This window comes from Labeo rohita, chromosome 3, assembly GCF_022985175.1.
Source record: "Labeo rohita strain BAU-BD-2019 chromosome 3, IGBB_LRoh.1.0, whole genome shotgun sequence".
In the NCBI taxonomy this organism is placed as follows: domain Eukaryota; kingdom Metazoa; phylum Chordata; class Actinopteri; order Cypriniformes; family Cyprinidae; genus Labeo; species Labeo rohita.
The window spans coordinates 19,705,854-19,726,862 of NC_066871.1; the positions used below are offsets into that span (position 1 = coordinate 19,705,854).

General features: G+C 35.3%; 2 protein-coding genes across 3 annotated transcripts; one reads left to right on the forward strand and one right to left on the reverse strand.

Moving 5' to 3' along the window:
* The first annotated feature begins 1,159 nt into the window (after nt 1–1,159).
* Nucleotides 1,160–5,329, forward strand: rnf113a (ring finger protein 113A). The gene is made up of 10 exons (XM_051099758.1): nt 1,160–1,289; nt 1,432–1,508; nt 1,623–1,721; nt 1,841–1,948; nt 3,449–3,558; nt 3,661–3,767; nt 3,868–3,957; nt 4,038–4,131; nt 4,337–4,443; nt 5,164–5,329. Exons 1-10 carry the CDS (start codon nt 1,187–1,189, stop codon nt 5,229–5,231), a joined length of 963 nt encoding a protein of 320 aa, XP_050955715.1. The 5' UTR covers nt 1,160–1,186; the 3' UTR covers nt 5,232–5,329.
* Nucleotides 5,330–5,437: 108 nt separating this feature from the next.
* strada (STE20 related adaptor alpha) lies at nt 5,438–19,927 on the reverse strand. Of its 2 annotated transcripts, XM_051099697.1 has the most exons (13): nt 19,794–19,927; nt 19,323–19,398; nt 19,174–19,231; nt 15,850–15,878; nt 10,253–10,355; nt 10,047–10,168; nt 9,827–9,935; nt 9,619–9,742; nt 9,293–9,464; nt 8,834–8,938; nt 7,821–8,074; nt 7,501–7,543; nt 5,438–6,355 (listed from the first exon to the last, which is right to left on the reverse strand). In XM_051099697.1, the coding sequence occupies exons 2-13, from the start codon at nt 19,332–19,334 to the stop codon at nt 6,200–6,202; spliced, it is 1,287 nt and encodes a 428-aa protein (XP_050955654.1). In that variant the 5' UTR covers nt 19,335–19,398; nt 19,794–19,927; the 3' UTR covers nt 5,438–6,199. The 2 variants fall into 2 exon arrangements, with proteins under 2 accessions (XP_050955654.1, XP_050955663.1); XM_051099706.1 differs by lacking the exons at nt 15,850–15,878; nt 19,794–19,927.
* Nucleotides 19,928–21,009: the final 1,082 nt, after the last annotated feature.

Below are 21,009 nucleotides of genomic sequence, written 5' to 3' on the forward strand. Positions count from 1 at the left end.
ATAAATAAATAAAAAACTGTAAAATTTTGGAGGTGTGTTTTGATGATTAAACCCACTTTGTAATATTCTTATGCCTTCTTTGTTTTTTTTCTTTTTTTCTCTTTCTTTCTTTCTTTCTTTCTTTCTAATAATAATAATATAAACCAGTACATTGTAATGTAACATTCAAAATGTATTTCATAATCTATTTTACGTATACACATTAAGAATGTCTGAAACCCTGATATACACTACCAGATTTTTTATTATAATTTAATGTTTTTATGTAATTTTAGGCTAAATTTATATTAGGCTAAATTTAAAGAATATCTTCTGTTTACCAAGCCTATTTACCAAAATACAGCAAAAGCAGAAATATTGAAATATTTGAAATATGTTAACTATTTAAAATAATGCTTTCTGTTTGAATAGATTTAGGAGTCAGGATTTTTTTTTTTTTCTTCATTCTTTCTTTTTCTTTTGGGGGAAGGGGTTGGTTCTTAATGATAGAAATTAATACTTTTATTTAGCAAGGATGCTTTAAATTGATCAAAAGGCATAAAAATGATGATAAAGGCATTCATAATGTTAAAACAAATTATATTTCAGATAAATGCTGTTCTTCTGAACTTTTTATTCATTTATTCAACCTGAAAAAAAATCTACTTACTTTCAACATAATAATAATAATAATAATAATATATAGTATAATAAAAAATATATAGTATTAAAAAAAAAATATATATATATATATATATATATATATATTTTTTTTTTTTTTCCAGCAGCAGAATATTAGAACGTGACTGGAGTAATGATGCTAAAAATGCAGCTTTTAAATTTTAAATAGAAAACAGTTATTTTAAATAGTACAAAATTTTTCACAATTTGACTGTTTTTGCTGTACTTTGGATAAAAATGCAGGCTTGGTGAGCAGAAGAGACAATTAAAAATCTTGCTGGTAAAAAACATTTGACTGTTCTAGTGTAAAATGCAGAAGCATAAAAATGTATAAAATATTATTGCTGTCAAGGTTGTTCTATATAAACAAAACCGATTACGTACAGATTTGTAATGACAATAAAATATGACATATTAATAACACTATGCATTTCCAGTGCTGCTACAAATCCTCCCAAACACAAGAGGCTCTATAACCCCTGTTCCTCATATTTACTCGACGGTTTGTTTTCATACGTAGTTAAAGATGGCGGACTCCGAGGAGCCTAGAACAACCTGCAAGTTTCTTTTTAAGAAATCAAACAAGAAGTTTTCTGCACGGAAAAGAAATGCAAGTGATAGCGATAAAGGTATTTTGTTCTTATTTTTCTTCAGTGCTCAGTAAGGCATGTTTGGACGGGGCAGTTTTATGTAGTCAGTTTGGTCAGTGTTCACGTTCAACACATTTCTGCAGCTCGCAGTGTGTTAAATCAGTATTTGTGTGTTCACCAGACAGAAGTAGCGGTGAAGAGGGCAGTGCTGTGGTCCGAAAGAAGAAAGCTGCTGCTACAAACCCCATGATTCAGAAAGTATGTCGGGATTTTATTATGTTACATGAAATCTACATTATTTGTCTTTTACGAAGCTGTTGTGTACACTGAAGCCGTAACCAGCAGTTACATACTGCACAACCTGCCTTACAGACGAAGAAAGTGGAGAAGGAAGAAGTCTCATCAAGCGAAAGTGAAGAGGAGAAGGAAGACAAGAGCGTCACCGTCTCGTACAAATCCACTCGGTCGGCGGTGAGTCTTATCAGTGTGGTGCATGATTCATATGTCATAATATGATTTATACTATAGCAAACTCTTCATGAAGAATGTAAGCTATTCATAATTCATTACGACTTACTGTGTTGTTGCAGAAACCAGAGGGACCAGATGACATGGGGGCCACTGCTCTTTATCAGTTGGACACAGAGAGGGACAAAGATGCTCAGGCCATTTTTGAGCGCAGCCAGAAGATTCAGGAGGTACGGTTAACGACAGGGACCAATGTACATTTATTTGTATAGCACACTTTACAACAGATGGCATCTAGTGAGCTTTTAGTTATAATTGTACAGTACACCGTAATGTAGCGTTCAAAAATGTATTTCATGTTTTTTGATTTTGCAGATGTACATACACATTATCTATGTCTGAAACCCAGATATACAGTACCAGTCAAAAGTTTTTGAACAGTAGGATTTTTAATGTTTTTTTAAGAAGTTTCTTCTACTCACCAAGCCTGCATTTATTTGATTCAAAGTACAGCATTTCTATTTGAATATATTTTAAAATGTAACTTATTCCTATAATCAAATCTAAATTTTTAGCATCATTACTCCAGTCTTCAGTGTCACATGATCCTTCAGAAATCTTTCTAATATGCTGATTTTCTGTTCAAGAAAAAAATTGTATTACTATTATCAATATGTAATATATTGTAATATTATACACTATACCATTCAAAAGCTTTGAGTTAGTATAATTTATTTTTTTGGGAAAGAAATTCTAGAAATTATTACATTTATTTAGCAAGGACGCTTTAAATTGATCAAAAATGATGATAAAGGCATTTATAATGCTACAGAAGATTTCCATTTCAGATAAATGTTGTTCTTCTGAACTTTCTATTCATCAAAGAAACCTGAAAGAAATTCTACTCGGCTGTTTTCAACATAATAGTAATGTTTTTGAGCAGCAAAAAAAATATTATAATGATTTCTGAAGGATCATGTGACTGGAGTAATGATGCTAAAAATTTTGAAATCACAGGAATAAAGTACATTTTAAAATATATTGAAATAGTAAATGCTTATTTTAAATAGTAAAAATATTTCAACATTTTCCCAGTTTTTGCTGTAAATAAATGCAGGCTTGGTGAGCAGAAAAGTCTTCTTTAAAAACATTAAAAATCCTACTGTTCAAAAACTTTTGACATGTAGTGTACCTACGAAGATAATCTAGTAGGGTTATTTACGTCAGTTCAGTTATTTTTTGACCTCATTTGATTTCAGATACAGCAGAATTTAAATATTTTACTGAATCATAATTGTCTAAATATATAATTGTATGAATGTGTTAGAAGAAGAGCCTCTGTGATGTTTAAAAATGTGAAAACAATCTTGTAGTAATTCAACAGATATCATGATAAACCCAAAAAATTTTTATTTTGGTCATCATTTATTTACCCTCATGTGAGACAGCAATGCAGCTACCACATTCAATTTTTGATTGGAAAAGCCAATCATTCCACTGAACAATCAAGTTGTTATTACATTTCATTTAAAAATTATGGTAAAAATGAAAAAAACAAAAAAACATACATAGACAATCTATTCACAGTAAGATCATTAAGATGCAGTTAGAAAAAAAGGTGAATTTCCATTTCATGCTGACTTTTAAGATATAAAATTATTGATATTGTTTGTGTGGCTATAATAATCACAGTCTATTAATTCGGTGACATGCCTGTATTTTATTTCTAGGAGCTCTCTGGTAAAGATGATGATAAAATTTATCGTGGCATCAACAACTACCACAAATACATAAAACCCAAAGACTCCACCATGGGCAACGCTTCCTCTGGTATGGTCAGGTGAGTCAGTATAAATGAGCCGCTGAGCCTGTTTGCCGTGACTGTGATCTGTTTTAAGGACACAAAATGTTTAACCAATCCATAATGTCTTGTATGTGCTAGGAAAGGACCAATCAGAGCGCCTGAGCACCTGAGGGCCACAGTGCGGTGGGATTACCAGCCTGACATTTGTAAAGACTATAAAGAGACTGGCTTCTGTGGGTTCGGAGGTGAGTAAGCAACAGATTTACTTTCTTTATGTTTGTGAACACCCATGTCAATATTCACTGCAGAACTAAAACACCTTTTTTTATTTATTATTATTGTCAGACAGCTGTAAGTTTCTTCACGACCGCTCAGACTATAAGCACGGGTGGCAGATTGAGCGTGAGCTTGAAGAAGGACGATATGGGGCAAACGGTGAGTCATCTTTAGGTACAGGGCTTTGAAAACATTCTGCTTCTTGTGTCCTGCTTTCTGACTTATTGTTTATGTCACAGATGAGGAGAACTATGAAGTGAGCAGCGACGAGGAAGATCTTCCTTTCAAGTGTTTCATTTGTAGAGAGTCGTTTAAAAACCCCATTATTACAAAGTAAGTGCTACATTAAGCCATGGCCAGTTTGAATTGCAAATGCTATTCCTTACTCTTACCACAGCACAAATCCACATTATTTTGCTTTAGCCTGTATATATCATATTGAAATCATCTGACATTGTTTGCATGTCATAGCCACATAGTTGACTGTAGAACTACTAAGTCATTCTCAATTCAAAAGTATAATGTCTTTGTTTTCCAGGTGCCGGCATTACTTCTGCGAGGCCTGTGCTCTCCAGCACTACCGCAAATCTAAGCGCTGCTATGTTTGTAACCAGCAAACCAATGGTGTCTTCAACCCTGCCAAAGGTGCTTATCTACTTATAAACTTTGAATTAAACACAACATACACTAGGGTTTTATTTTATTTTATTTTTTTGAAAAGAAACAAATATGTGACCCTGGATCGCAAAACCAGTCTTAAGGGTCCTACTGACGCCCACTTTTGAAAGGTTAGGACAATATTTGGCAGAGATGTGTCGTTTTAAGGTGGAAAATTATTTTGCATTAATCACAAATAACTGGAAGAGGTTTGGTCAGTTTGTCAAAAGTTGTGGAAAATTTGTAAACTCCTGATATTTTCACTTTTTTTTTTTCTTTCCAAAAACAAAGTCCTAATATCTTGAGGGTGTGCACGAAAATAAAATCGCATGCAATTTGTCAAAAGTTGTGGAAAATTTGCGTGTTTGGTCAGTAAAGCCTGTATTTTGATTAGTAGTAAATCTCCATCATGCATTCAGCTGGAGTGGCAATTAATACACAGAGCCATAAATCACTGACAAGCTATGCAAAAATCGCGCTCACAATCGCAAATGATTTTGCGTAGCTTGTCAGTGATTTACGGCTCTGTGTATTTAATTGCTGCTCCAGCTGAACGCACATTTATTACTAATCAAAGTACCAGTTTTACTGACTAAACACGTCTGACAATCGCATGCGATTTATCATGCAGCCCTACTAATATCATATATTATATGAAATGAAGAATAAGAAACTAATTTTTAGTGTATTTTTTTTTTTCCCCCTCAGAGCTCATGGCTAAGATGCAGAAACACCAGGCAGCTGCTGACCAGCCTCCCTCAGATGAGGATGACTAGAATCACACCACCTCCCCTTCTGTTTTTACTTTTGTCATTCAGATTCCCACAGTTATACATTTTCAAAACCTTTGAAATAAACATACTTTTTTGTAGAATGTTTTTTTTTTAGAAGACTCATAGGATATATTGAGATCCTGTTTTTCAAAATGGGTTGTAATGTAACAAACGACAAACTGGTAAAAACAGCAAACAAGGGTTGACACTTGTGTAGTTGCACCATTTATTTCATTTGACCAAAAGGTAAATATGCTGAAAATACACAGACGGTCCATAGAAATATTCCCTCCTGTAATGCATGCCAAGAACAGAAATAAACCTAATCAGAAATGCAACTAATGTTTTAAAACTAATAACTACACCAGATAGCAGGCAAAAAGTAAATCTTGTCCTCTAGCAAATTTCTGCTGGCGTCAACATTTGTGCTGGGGGCAGGAACTTACTAGATGATAGCTTTAATCCCCACAATCCATCCATAAAATGAACAGTGCTCTTTAGGTTGACTTTACTCACAGCTCTTTATGCTTCATCGGACAAATATGCATGGAGACGTGGGAACTGCTGGTAAGCTGGTAGACATTCATAGAGTGTCATTAGTTCAGGTGAAACACATAAAACAGGTTTTAGAAGTCTCAAGTGATCACCATTGTCACATGGCCAGTCTGTAAGAGTTTGCTTCAGTTCATGCTTCTGAATGCAATAGCAAGGCTATGGCGGCTGCTGGTTTTTCATTTTTCTTTTTTATAGTCTGTCCTTGTTTCAGTGATATACACAAAAAACAACAAGAAACATTCCAGAGTCTCTTGTAATATCTTTGAAGCTCTTTGTAATGTCACATTCACATAGCACCAGCCTTCCCTTTTTCTCCCATAAAACAACAAAATCATTCAATTTTCATTCAGATTTCTTACGGTAACTCCTCCCATTCCGTCCAATCCATCGTCCCTTCATTTCTCATCTGTTTAATGTCAAAAGTCCCAGTCATCCACATCCAGCTGGCTGAGATCAGACTCCAGACTGGCCAATCCAGTGGGTGAATCCTGAGGCTGCATGCAATCCAGGCTGCTGATTGGAGAAACTGGATGCAGGAGCTCAGGTAGAGCCTCAGATGGTCTACGCTTTATCTACAATGTTATATAGACCACAACAATGCATTGAGTCAAGTTGCATTAATTTAAACAGCGCTTTATACAATGCAGATTGTTTCAAATCAGATTCACATTGTAGAAGTTCACTTCCACCAAAAAAAAAAATATATATATACAGATGATTTACTCACCTCCTTGTCATCCAAGATGTTCATATCTTTCTTTCTTCAATTTCTTGAGGAAAATATTTCAGGATTTCTCTCGTATAGTGGACTTCAATGGTGCCCCCCGAGTTTGAATTTCCAAAATGCAGTTTAAATGCAGCTTCAAAGATCTCTAAATGATCCCAGCTGAGGAAGAAGGGTCTTATCTAGCAAAACAATCTTTTATTTTCTAAAAAGAAAGTACAATTTATATACTTTATAACCTCAAATCCTCATCTTGTCTAGCTCTGTGTGAACTCCGGTTCAATACAGTTTGGTTATGTCGAAAAAAAATCCATCTCATTTTCTCCTCCAACCTCAAAATCGCCCTACATCATGGTTTTACCTTTTTTTGCAAAGGGTGTTTGACCTACTTTGCACGTTCACTTTGTAAACACTGGGTCGGTACTTCTGCAGCGATGTAGGATGATTTGGCGGAGAAAATGAGATCGGAGTTTTTCGACCTACCCTAACTGTATTGAACGGGAATACACAGCGTTAACGCAGAGGTAGATGAGCATTTGAGGTTAAAAAGTATATAAATTGTCAATTTTTTTTGGTAAAATAACCAATCGTTTCACTATATAAGAACCTCCTTCTACGGCTACGATTGATTAGAGCTGCATTTAAACTGCATATTGGAAGTTCACACACACTATATGGAGAGAAATCCTAAAATATGTTTCTAAAAAACACAGTTTCTTGGATGAACATGAACATCTTGGATGACAAGGGGGTAAGTAAATTACCTGCAAATTTTTGTATTTGGAAAATAACAGTGTTAATGTTGTAAAATTATTCAGTTACAAAACATTCAATTTCAGCTGCAATAGACAATAGTGTCACTAATAGTGTCTCGGTGTCGTTCAATAACTTGTCAATGTTGCAAATTTCATTAGCTTAAGCACTTTTTGTTTGTCTATGCTTGTGATTTTGATGAAGATGTCAGATATTTAATCTGAAGAAGGTAGGACTCACCTGTTTGAAGAAGGAATGGCCTATCAGAGAGCTGGCAGAGGGTCTGTGTGAAGACATAACAACATACATTTAGTCTATTTGTTACACCACAAAGGTGTAAAACTTTTTATGCTATTTATTTTTAGTTTGAAGCTCAACAGCCTTGATTCCCATCCACTTTCATTATAAAGTAATGAGTGGTCAGTCCTTTCTTGAAATTTCTCATTTTACGTTCCGCAAATGAAAATCATACAGGTTTGGAGCAATGTGATGGTGCATAAATGACAGAATTTTGAATAATCAATTTAAAAATAAATCCCAAAGAGTAGAGTGTTATTTACCTTTTCTCAGGATCTCTCTGTAAACAAAGTTCCACAAAGGCATGAAAGTGAGGACTGAATGTCCGGCTGTACGGGTTTCCACCGGAGGAGGATGAGGGCTCTCCGTTAGTGTGGCGAGCTCCACCGGCGCCGGGGCCCTCGCAAATCCCAGAGTCTGCTCCGGAGCGAGATGGTTTCATGCTTAGCTCTTCAGGGGGAATGGTGGTCGTGTCCAGCAGGCAGGGGACTGTACCGTTCAACTTCTCTAACAACATCTGAGACACCCAAAGAGACAGTTTTCAAGTCAAAGGGATAGTTCACCCAAAAATTAAAATGACCCTATGATTTTGCTCAATCCCAAGTCATCCTAGGTGTATGTGATTTCTTCTTTCAAACGAATACAGTCTGAGTTATATAAAAAAAAGTCCTGTCTCTTCCAAGCATTATAATGGCAGTGAATGGCTGTTGAGAGGCTCCAGGGGGCTAATAAAGACCTTAATAAAGGATTTATAAAGAAAATATTCTATATAAACCAAGAGGAGACCGGTTTTGCTTTGCTGTAAATAAATCTTGGTCCTCGCGAGACTAGCATATTCTCAACAGAGCTTATGCTACACTTACGTTCTACGGCTGGAACGCTACTCATGAATGCACTTACAACAGTTAGCGGAAACTAGAGATTACGTTAGATATGGATATTTTTCTTTCAAAAAAACATTGATTCACTTCAGAAGGTTTTTATTATTCTTCTGGAGCCATGTGGAGCACTTTTTATGATGAATGGATGCACTTCATTGGACTTGAAAATCTCAACACCCATTCACTGCCATTATAAAGCTTGGAAGAGCCAGGACTTTTTTTTAATGAAATACTGATTGTATTTGTCCTGAAAGAAGAAAGTCATATACACCTAGGATGGCTTGAGGGTGAGTAAATCATGGGGTAATTTTTATTTTTGGGTGAGCTATCCCTTTAAATGTAAGATGAAAAGGAGGAAAACAAAAAGAGATTGATAAAACAAGTGTTTTCCTTACCTGCGTAGCAGGCATGTCTTTAAAGGGCACATGTCCATTGGCAAGCTCACATGCAGTGATGCCCAAACTGTAAATGTCTGAGCGGAAGTCATATCCCTGAAGATTCTATAATATACATATAATTTCCAATGATTTATATAGACAGCATACAGTACTGTTTAAAAGCTTAGGGTCAGTAAGATTTGAGAAGTCTCTTTTGCACATAAAGACTGCATTTATTTGATCAAAAAATGTTATGAAATATTATTACAATTCAAAATAATCATTTTTTAAAAGAAATTTTATTTCTGTGATGCAAAGCTGAATTTTCAGCATCATTACTCCAGTCTTCAGTGTCACATGATCCTTCAGAAATCATTCTAATATGCTGATTTGCTGCTTAAGAAACATTTCATATTTTTATTAAAAAAAAATCTTACTGACCCCGAACTTAAGATCAGAGGTATATATCAAACGTACCTGCTGTAGAACCTCTGGACTGAGCCAAGGTAGTACTTTAACACTGTACTGGGGAAAATCGTGTACAACACGTGCTCTCTGGCCGTGACGGATCAAGCTGAAGATACTTCTAAGACCGGACAGATACACCTGTCCATCTGCTGAAATCAGGATGTGGCTTGCCTTCACACTACTATAGACACAAATGAGAAGAAAAAAATACTTCAATATTCTTGTAGCTCTTATATTAAAGACATCAGGCTGACAGTCTAATGTGGTTGTTGATTTATTAACCTGTTTGACTAATAATAACAACAACAAATCATAAGTGCATATGTGTTCCTCACCGGTGAACGTAGCCCATCTGATGGATGTACTCCAGCGCTCTCAGCACACCCAGCAGGATGTAGGCAATTGTCTGCTCACTCAAACCGTCGGTGAAATGTGTACTGATCAAGTCTCGTGCAGATCCTGATGGAGAAGAGAAACATACTTAGAACTGGTACTGTGAGCAGTTTAGACTTGGTACAGTTGAGACAGAATGTCTCAGCTCACCGTAGGCCATGAAGGGTGTGATCACCCACAGTTCATTCTCAGCGATGAAGACGCTCTTGTATGGGAGGATACAGGGGTGGTGAAACAGCTTAGACACATGGAGTTCTCCCTTTAGAAAAACAAAGGAAGTGTTTGCAATGCTTATGTACAGTATGCGAGCAATATGCAGGACTAATCTCCAATATGTCGTACAAGAAGCTCTGCTGTCACCTATACTGACCTGTAAGTAATTGACCATATCATTTGTACATGAATCCAGGTCAATGCGCCGGATGGCCAAATACTCCCCTGTGGGTTTGTATCTGGCCAGATTCACTGTCATCAAGTCTTCCAAACCTCGACCTACACAAGCAGAGACAAACACACACTCATCAGCTGGAGGAATCATCAGTTGTGTGTACTAGTGCTGTGCAGCCGTGGCCTCACCTATGACAGTGCGTAGTTCATAGGCGCTGTTGTCTGGAAGAAAGCTTCCCATGGTTTCTCTGCGTGGGAGAGGGCTCAGAGACTCCTGACTGTCCTCATGGGCCTGAGCCAAAAAACAGACTCATTAGTCAAATGTGGAAGCACTATATAAACACAATGGCAAAGTGCAAACTGACCACTGGTGCGTCTCAATTCACTTCCTGATATCAGAGAGTATATTGTGAACTTAAAGTGCCCCGATTATGCCATTTTCAGGGTTCGTACAGATACTGTAAAATGAAATTCCAGGACTTTCAAGGACTCTTCAAGCACTACTTTTTTGATTTTCAAGGACTTCAATTAGAGATTTCACTTATCGAACAATGTCTTCCATTTCAAATTCTAAAAAAAGGGAAATAGATTCTAAAACAAGGCAAAAATACAGTGAAGCATAGGCAAAGTATTACTACTAAAGTATTACAAAGCATACTACATGAAAGTTTTGATGTAAAGCAAAGGTTTGCAAACCTTGTTCAGATCTAAATTAAATGATTTGCAATGCGTGCACCGAAGTTTCGATCTAAATCAAATGATTCGAGAATCGTGATCCATGCTCTGAAGTCCTGATCTGAATTTGATTTTGATCGGGACTTGAAATCATGTATCAGGAATCATTTGATTTGAATCATTCAATTCACCAAATGATTCATGAACCCATTCCAATCTAAATCAACTGATTCGCGATACACGCTTCGAAGTCCCGACCTGAATCAAATGATTCGCAATACACAAAGTTCCAAACTAAATCAAATGATTTGCGATAGGTGATTTGAAGTCCTGATCTGAAACGAATGATTCGCGATCTGATTGGAGTGCTTCGAAATAGTGAATCGTTTTGCGATGCAATTGTTTTTAAAATCATTACAAGCAATGTCGAAATTCAAAAATTTTAATTTGATCTGGTTTTTGCTAGTGAATCGCTTCAAATGAATGATCGAAGTCACAAGTTTAAAATCAATCGGAGCGGTTCCAGCATAAATTACTTGATTTGGAATTGACTGATTTGGACATTAACTGAAATAAGCAAAAAAGGTATGATGATTTTTGAATTTTGTGCGAAAAGATATTTGCTATGACAAAATGAAACACTCAGTTCATAGATACTTTGTCTCTCAAAAATTCAAGCACTTTTCAAGTACCTCTTCAGGAATACTGCCATTTTCAAAAGTTTTTCAGGCCTTAAATGTCAAAAAGTCAAATTCAAGTACTTTAAGCAACTGGTTCGAACCTTGCTTTTTGAATATTGCCTTTAATACCGTGTGAACGTAAATTATCTGCAAAGTTATAAAGCCAAAAGTGCAACAAAGTTATTGTCTCCTAAAAGAAAGAATCGACTCTGAACAGCCTGAACGAGTCATTAGTAATTCAAATCCCACTTCCATGACGACTACACGTCACAGGGTAACACATTTGCACAACGCCTGCCTGTTTCTCACATTGACCGGCCATGAACAGTGTGACCCACCTTCAAACACGTCATTTTACTGACAATTGCTTCTCTAATCTCAGAGAGTTCAATGCGGGATTACAAAACACTTGCTCAAGAAAGGTAACTCAGTACTCAGTTTATTTGGACCAGCTGGCTCCACAGAATCACATTCTGCATGTATGATTAATGATACATGTTTATATTTTCGATTGAGCGGTCAAAATACAGACCTATGACAACGGGTGTATCGTTTCTGACATGTGCTGTACACTGTAAACTAATCACAACAAACTGGGCCATCTGACCAATCAGAGCAGAGTGGGCTGATGGAAAAGAGGTGTTTAGAGACCTTGCATACATGTAAATCTTTTGTAGGAGACTGCCAAAACAATATTAGGACCCATAAAAAAGGCATAATAGAGGCACTTAAAACTTAGGCATTACAAACTGTGCTGTAATCTACAAAATACTGAGACACTAGGGAGCAGATTGAGACATTTGGGAGCAGATTGAAACCTTTTAACATACTCACAAATTATTAGGTTGTGAACCCTGTGATTTTAAAGGAGGTGCATTTGTGAAAGTTGTTTGTGGGTACTCAGTCATACAGTGAGACAACAAAGTATTTCAACACTTAATTCACACTTACAAATGAAATAAAAAAAACATATGAAATATCATTACATTAGATGACAAAATCTAAAATGTCATCTTAAAGAAATGTGCTTATTCACCTTTCCAATCAAAACATTTAATGACAAGAAGCATGTTAGGCCATAAAAGGCAAAACAATAGATAAACTGTTAAAAATTAAGACAAAACTAATTTTTAATTTTAAAAATACTACTTTTGAAAATTTGTTCTTAAAAAAGTAAAGACATTTATACTTTTACAAAACATGTATATTTTAAATAAATGCTGTTCTTATTCTTTCTGTTTTCATATTTCTATAATAATCAGAATTTCTAGAGCAGCAAATCAGCATATTAGAGTGATTTCTGAAGGATCATGTGACACTGAAGACTGGAGTAATGCTGCTGAAAATTCAGCTTTGCCATCAATTTTAAAATATATTCAAATATATAAGCTATATAAAACAAATATTTCTTAATATTGCTGTTTTTTTACTTTATTTTTGATCAGATAAATGCAGGTCTGGTCAACATAAAGAGACTTCTTTCAAAAAACGTTTTAAAGTAAAAAAAGTTAAGTTAAAAAAAAACAAAAAAACTTATCAACCCCAAAGCTTTAGCTTTATTTGTTTACAGATATTATTTTAAGCACAATTTAAAGGTCAAAAATACTTTTTTGTCTCACTGTACATTTTAAGATACCATAACGAGCTTGAAAACAACATAGTGAAACATAAAATGCTCAGTTTGTTATTCTGAATGTGATCATCAACGTTTAACATTTCTAACAGGACTTGTGTTATTGTGCAAGCAGTGTTCGGGTAGCAAACCTTTTAAGTGCATGTTAGCTTTCTTTCAAATACATCATAGCATTTTGGGATATCAACCAAATATACTATGAGCATCAACGTCAGTTTCAGTGAATAAGGAAACATTAACAAGATAACACACATATACAATCACAGACACTGACGCCACTGTTGTGATAACAGCACAAACCAACCTGGTTTTGAAGAGGGGAAGGGTTTTTATTGCGCATACACTGATAAATCCCAGCCATTGCAAAGCTCTTCAGTGAATCATACAGATCAAGTACTGAGGAATGGCAGATTACGGCTAATTAAAGATTCAGTCCAACAGTTCTGAGACTCAGTACGAGACCGAGAAGTTGAAAACGGCAGCAGGAATGGCTTCACAAAACTCTGCGTATTTGCAAAAGCATGTTATAAGCATCAAATAAACTACAATCCACTGTGTTGCATTTGGTTATAGATATGCATGATCCCATGAACATACAAATAAGAAAATTAATTCCTCACACATACAATGAGAGCATCTGTCAGTGGAGATCATGCAGGTCTATGGCAATTAAAAAAATAATAATTTTGAGCCCTTTGAAGTGTTTGCAGGACTACTTCAGTGAACAGTGCAGCAAGCCCAGGCTTTGACAGGATGACTCCATGTGTTGCATTAACACAATGAGAATCATCCTACTCCACATGCTTAGGTGACCAGTGACAACATCACCATTATTCCTGGTGTTGGTTCCATCTTTGTGACAACTCTTATGAGGCAATTTCATAGGATATAGATGTCTTAATATTGCATCAATGAGGGATATTGCAAAATTAGTCTCACTGATGCAGCATGTCAATCTATGAGTTAAAGGGCATTAACAGTAAACACCAATACACAAATCACAAACTAAACCGCTTACGCTCTTAATTATCTGTTGAATCAGACTGGCTAATCACCACTAAATAAAGAAGCGCTCCATTAACTTCACTCAAAACTTATGTCATCCTTAAAGGGACAGCTCACCCAAAAATGCAAGCAGTGTTATCATTTAGGCTACCACATGATTTCAGAAACTGTGAATTTTGATTTTGTAATATTACTAAAGATTTCTATTCAAATGTTTAATGCAAAAGGTAAAATACATTGTAAAATGTGAATCTACTTAAAAAGGCATGCTTTCCAGTTTTTCAATATTTCCTCATTTTCATTCACAGGCATTAACAAAGAAATAAATATATTTTACCAAACCATTTGAATATACGAACAAAGATTTTTCATAAAAAGCTCTGAGTAACAATGCAAATGAACAGCTGAATCTTGAGTTTTCAATGCATACATAATTAATTGCATTTACCAAATATGTTGTATTTACAAGGTACATTTTTGCAAGTTAATCAGTTTATTAAACTGTGACTTAACTTAAATAATAATATATTATTAAATTATTTCTATATTAAAATGGTGTCTAAACGCACTTATGCTTGCAAATCGCAAGACCTGTAAAAATGAAGAAAACAGTCTGATGTCACACTATGGCAACATAACGGCCAATCTTAGAGTGGATTTTTGGGTGGACTAGCCCTCATATTAATTGTAGCTATTCTTTAACATGAATGTTTAATTCAGGCTCTTAAAGGGATAGTTCGCTCAAAAATGAAAATTCTGTCATTAAGTACTCACCCTCATGTCTTTCCAAACCTATAAGACCTTTGTTCATCTTCAGAACACAATTTTTTTTTTTTATGAAATCCAAGGGCTTTCTGACCCTGCATAGACAGCAATGCAACTGACACGTTCAAGGCCCAGAAAGGTAGTAAGGACATCGTTAAAATAGTCCATGTGACGTCAGTGATTCAACTGTACTTTTATGAGGCTACAAGAATACTTTTTGTGCATAAAGAAAACAAAAATAATGACTTTATTCAAACAACTTCTTCTCTTCCGTGTCTGTCTTCAGCACACGTTCACGAGAGTACCATGATTCACACGCATGCATTCTCCTGCTTGTAAACAAGGCACAGTGCATCTGGGTTCTACGCCAGAATGCCAGCCTCTGCGTCCGCAGCACAACATGCATGCATCGTCGTACTGTTATGAACACACGGTTAAACCACTGATGTCACATGGACATTGTAATAATGTCCTTACTACCTTTATGGGTCTTGAAAGTGTCAGTTGTGTTGCTGTCTAAGCAGGGTTAGAAAGCTCGCGGATTTCATCAGAAACATCTTAATTTGTGTTCTGAAGATGAATGAAGGTTTTACAGGTTTAGAATGACCTGAGGGTGAGTAATTAATGACAGAATTTTATCCCTTTAATTATGATATAAGTATTACATTACTGGGAAACTGAACCCCAAGTTCTCATTTCTCTTTGGTTTATCAAGAACTCCTCACTTCAATAATAAAGCATTTTACCCTTTTCCCAACTTAACAACAAGCACTTCCCTCTTCTGGAGCCTCAGTCTGAGCATGTGTGGAGGTACAGTATGAGTGTCACAGCAGCACGATGAGTGCATGCAGGCAAACACAGGAGTACAGGGGATGTATTCATCTGAGCACGCACACACACACACCCCATTAATCTTACAATTGCACACTCACACAAGCACACACCATCTCACATGCTCATACACACACAACTATCACACACCCACACCAACAGGCGGACGGAAAAGCTGGAAGATATTCCGCACTTACTTTCCTTAGTGGGCTTGCCTGAGTTTGCTCTGGCGTAGAGAAACCGTGTAAATGACGCAAAAGACACACATACAAACAAACAATCTGCCTTTAAAGTGGTTCTCACAAATTTAACAAACACCTCATTGGAACAACTGTAGTTTTTTGAGAGCCAGCATCCTCTATGCGATTTAAAAACTTTTTTTTTTTTTTTTTTTTTTTTTAAATACAATTCAAATAGGTACTTTGCTGTTCAAAATTTTGGGATCAATAGGATTTGTATTTTTTTTTTTAAAGAAGTCCCTTATGCTAATCAAAGTTGCTTTTATTTGATCATAAATACAGAAAAAAGTAATATTATGAAATATTATTGCAATTTAAAATTTTTAAATTAAATTTAAAAGTTTTCTTTTTTTTTTAATATTCTTTAAAATATTTATTTCTGTGATGCAAAGTTAAATTTCAGTCCTCAGTGTCACATGATCCTTCAGTAATCATTCTAATATGCTGATTTATAATAAAGTTTCACATTAACATAATAATGTTAGAAATAATTGTGCTGCTTAACATTTTTTGGAACCTGTGATATTTTTTCAGGATTCTTTGATGAATAAAAGGTTAAAAAGAACAGCATTTATTCAAAATATTAATCTTTTCTAACAATGTAAATCTATGCTCTTTGTAAATCACTTTTGATCAATTTAACACATCCTTGCTGAATAAAAGTATTAATTTCTTTCAAACAAAGAAAGAAAAAATGTACTGACCCCAAACTTTGAACGGGAGTGTATATATTGTTAGAAAAGATTTATATTTTAAATAAGTGCTGTTCTTTTTAATGTTTTATTCATTAAAAAATGCTAAAAAAGGATCACAGTTTCCAAGGAAAATATTAAACAGCACAACAGTTTCCAACATTGATTATAAATCAGCATATAAGAATGATTTCTGAAGGATCATGTGACATTTAATGGAGTAATGATGCTGAAAATTCAGCTTTGATCACAGAAATAAATTTTACTTAAAAGTATATTACAATAGAAAACCACTATTTTAAATTGCAATATTATTTCACACTATTACTGTTTTTTTCTGTATTTTTGATCAAATATACGCAGCCTTGAAAAGAAGAAAATACTTCCTTTAAAAAAACATTAAAAATCTTATTGATCCCAAACTTTTGAATGCCAGTGTATATCGTCGTATCATAGATAGCAATTTATTACATATTTTTTCCTGTTCACTTAAAAATGACAATGAAACAATGCAAGAAAAACTGTAAATATGTCAAAAATTGTTATTGTCTAGTCAAAATTTACACAACATATATTATAATCTATTAGCATACCATACTGCTAAATGATAAAAATCAAGCAGAAAATCTATCTATTTTGCTTGAGCATTCAATTCAACAACAAAAAGACAAATCATCAGAAAATAATAATAATAGTTACTTTATATAACAGTTATTTTAACTTTTCTGAACATAAACTTGGTTATCATCCTTTTTATTGACGCATTGCCATGGAACACATAACAGCCAAAAGCGAACAGAAATTAGTGCCTGTACAGCAGACATGAGGCAGCAATTATGGATCACAGCTAAATGAGTGAAAGCAGATATACAAAAAGCAATACCTAAAAAAAATCCCTTAATGGTTTATACACCATCTTAGATACAGGCAACACTGAAAACCTACTGATATTAGATAATATGTAGCATTCAAACTATCATGACACTGGCTATACACTTTTTTAAATATATAAATACTATAACATATTCCAAAGCTACATGGCATTAAAACAAAACTCTTGAAAAAGATCCATGTCAGCAAGAGCATGAGAATTACAGAACTAGAGAATTATGACACAAGTCTAAAATAATGCTTTTCATATTTAAAAAATGGAAAAGTCTGGATAACTGCAGCTTACGTAACCATTTGTACCACTACACTGATTTAATAGTCTAATAAAGACTACCATTCAAAAGTTTGGGGTCAGTAAGATTTTTTTTTATGTTTTCTTTTTAATTAAGGCTCCTATACTGATCGAGGTTGCATTTATTGGATCAAAAATACAGTAAAAATAGTAATCCTGAGAGGGCAAAGCTGAATTTTCAGCAGCTATTATTACTTTAGTCTTCAGGGTCAAGTGATCCTTCAGAAATCACTTTAAAATACTTCTAATATTTTGTGTTTAAGAAACATTTCGTACTATTATCAATGATGAAAACAGCCATGCTGCTTAATATTTTTGTGAAAATCTTGAAACTTTTTTTTTAGGATTCATTGATGAACAGAAAGTTCAAAAGAACAACATTTATTTTAAATATATACATATATTTTGTACCATAAATTATTTTACTATTAGTTCTTATCAATTTAATGCATCCTTGCTGAATAAAAGTATTTTTTCTTTTAAAAGAAGAAAAAAAAAAATCTTACTAACCCCAAATTTTTGAACAGTACTGTATATTAAATTATGTACTGCAACTAAGTAAGAGAAAACATGGATAAAAAATTATGAATACTGATGCACACCAAATACTACCCAAAAGAACAGGCATCAAAAGCTATCAAATTGTTTTGCTATGTGGATTTCTCTGTAAACTATTATAGGCAAACGCTCACAATCTGCAAACACATGAGGTATTCATCTAATTTCATACAGCTTCAGCAGTGTTAGACCTCCACTACAGATCAGTCCACCTCTTGTTAGGCTGCAGTGACTCAGCTGTCAGTTGCACCACAGAAGCAATCCATCAACACCTAGCAATAACACTACATCACAGCCAGCCTTACATACAGATACATCACCACAGGAAGGAGATTAAAAAGCCTCACAGACACAAGGACACACAGACTCTGCTGTTACCACCATCATTAGTCACCACAACGCAACGCTGCACTTTTAATAAAGAGCAGTGTCACACCACACTGCATAACACATTTACAACGAAAACTCAAAAAGACAATATTAAACTCACAAAACCTTTAATAAAGCACACGCAAAACAAATAGCAAACCAAAAGCCACTTTTTTGCTTTTGCAAAGGTACTGATTGCTTGCGATCATGGGTAATCTGCATATGTAAAGCTCCTGTTTTACTATGGACCTGCATAGCTGACTATGAGGGGGATTTGTGTCCAAAAATATAGAAAAAAGTGAAAAATTGTTTAACGTTGCAGCAAAATGTGAGTGTGTTACAGAAACTAAATGTTTGAGTTTCTAGGACTCCCCTTCACATTCACCCCGGGCTAATGTGGAATAAAGCTCAGGCGGGTGAGGTTTGCTGAAAGAGGTGCGAGAAGCACTGCGACATGAGATGCTGGACTACTGAACTCACCTCCAAATAACTCCAGATCCCTCAGGCTTTCCACACTGAGTTTCTCCGACACCCAGCGCTGAGAAAAGTGAGAAATTTTGGAGTTACGCAAACAAAATCAGTCACTTTGACAACCAAGTCATTTACATAACTCAAGCAAGTTCACTCACCAAAAAAGACATGGATCCTGGAGATGATGATGACAGGTTACTTAGCAACACTTTCACAAACGCATAGAGTAAAAATCTGAGTGGTACAAATCAGAAATAGAAGATTATTTATTTTCTTCTGCTCTGATAGTTTCTGAATTCTTATATGCCAGTTTTCTGCAGTGCCAGAGAACAGTGCTCGGACACAAATAAGATTTTTTGTCTTTATTTATCCTTACGTTTGTAAATAAACTATAACATTTTGGGTTTTCTCAGTTATGGTGTAACACAAAAGATGCGAATTGACAAATTCAACGCAGCTATTTTTAATAAGCAGGGTTATTAATGTATAAACAAATGTGGCATGCCAGCTTACAAGTCGGTATCTTTCAGTTAGCCATGCAGCGACATGGTTATCTCTCAATTATGATAAACAAAGCACGGAGGTCCAGTGTGCTTGTGTAAGTAATATAATATAATCGTTGAACTCACCCTCTGCTAAAGAATTGGGTTGGTTTTACTTTTCAATATCGTTAAATGTTCAGCTATCATCAAAACACTGCAGGCTGTAGCGTATTTCTTCTCCTCACAGTGGGCTGGGTCGCGTTCAGGAACGTTTAGTGAATGGACGAGGGCCGTTGACGACTCGGCGTCCTCGTGTTCCTATTGGACCAAAGGTTGGATGCGTGTCTCCCCATTGGTCTAAACTCGTGAGCGAATAAAATAGCCTGCGTTCTGTGTTGCCATATCTTCTTGTTATCGATTACGAAAACATGAGTTGTAAATTGCAGTGGGAATGTTTGTACATTTGCTGAAAATGCTCCTTTTTTTTTGCAACAGTGCAAATAAGATTTTAATTATTGGCTTTTATATGTTTTTTTTTTATGCAGATCAACAAAAGTTCCTGATTTCTGAGAATTGTTTCCCAGTAGGAGTCTGCTGAAAAAAAAAAAAACAGCTAAAACCAGCCTAAGTTTGGCTGGGCATCCAGCCTGGTCTTAGCTTGTCATAGCTGGTCAGCAGGCTGGTTTTAGAGGGGTTTTGGCCACTTCCTTAGCTGGTCAGGCTGGGAAACCAGCTAAAACCAGCTACATCCAGCTTAAATAAGCTAAGACTAGCCAACCAGTTTAGGCTGGTTTTAGAGGGGTTTTGGCCACTTCCTTAGCTGGTCAGGCTGGGAAACCAGCTAAAACCAGCTACATCCAGCTTAAATAAGCTAAGACTAGCCAACCAGTTTAGGCTGGTTTTAGCTGATTTTTTTTTCAGCAGCGGCACTGGGCGTCAATTTAACATCAGGTTGACGTTGGACCTCAATGTTGGACAGATATTGCATTTTGGCTGAGAATGAAATTTGGGTTGACGTCAGTATTTGACCTCAATTTGATGTTGACCTAATGTTGGACTTTGGTTACACAACCTAAAAACATCAAAATATCAACATCAGCTGACATCAATATTGGACATCAATTTATAATGTTGACATTAGACATTAAATTTACATATCATTTTGGTCACCTGACTTCGCAACTAAAATTTAACCAAATTTTGATGTTTTATGATGTTGTATGATTGTTGGGTTTCTATTATTTCTAAGTGTAATAGACCTTTTACACATTTCTGGGAAAATTGAGAGAGACTTATAACGGCAGTCAAAAGAGAGAGCTATATCAAATTTACAATTCCCCTATAGACACTGCGTAAATTTTTT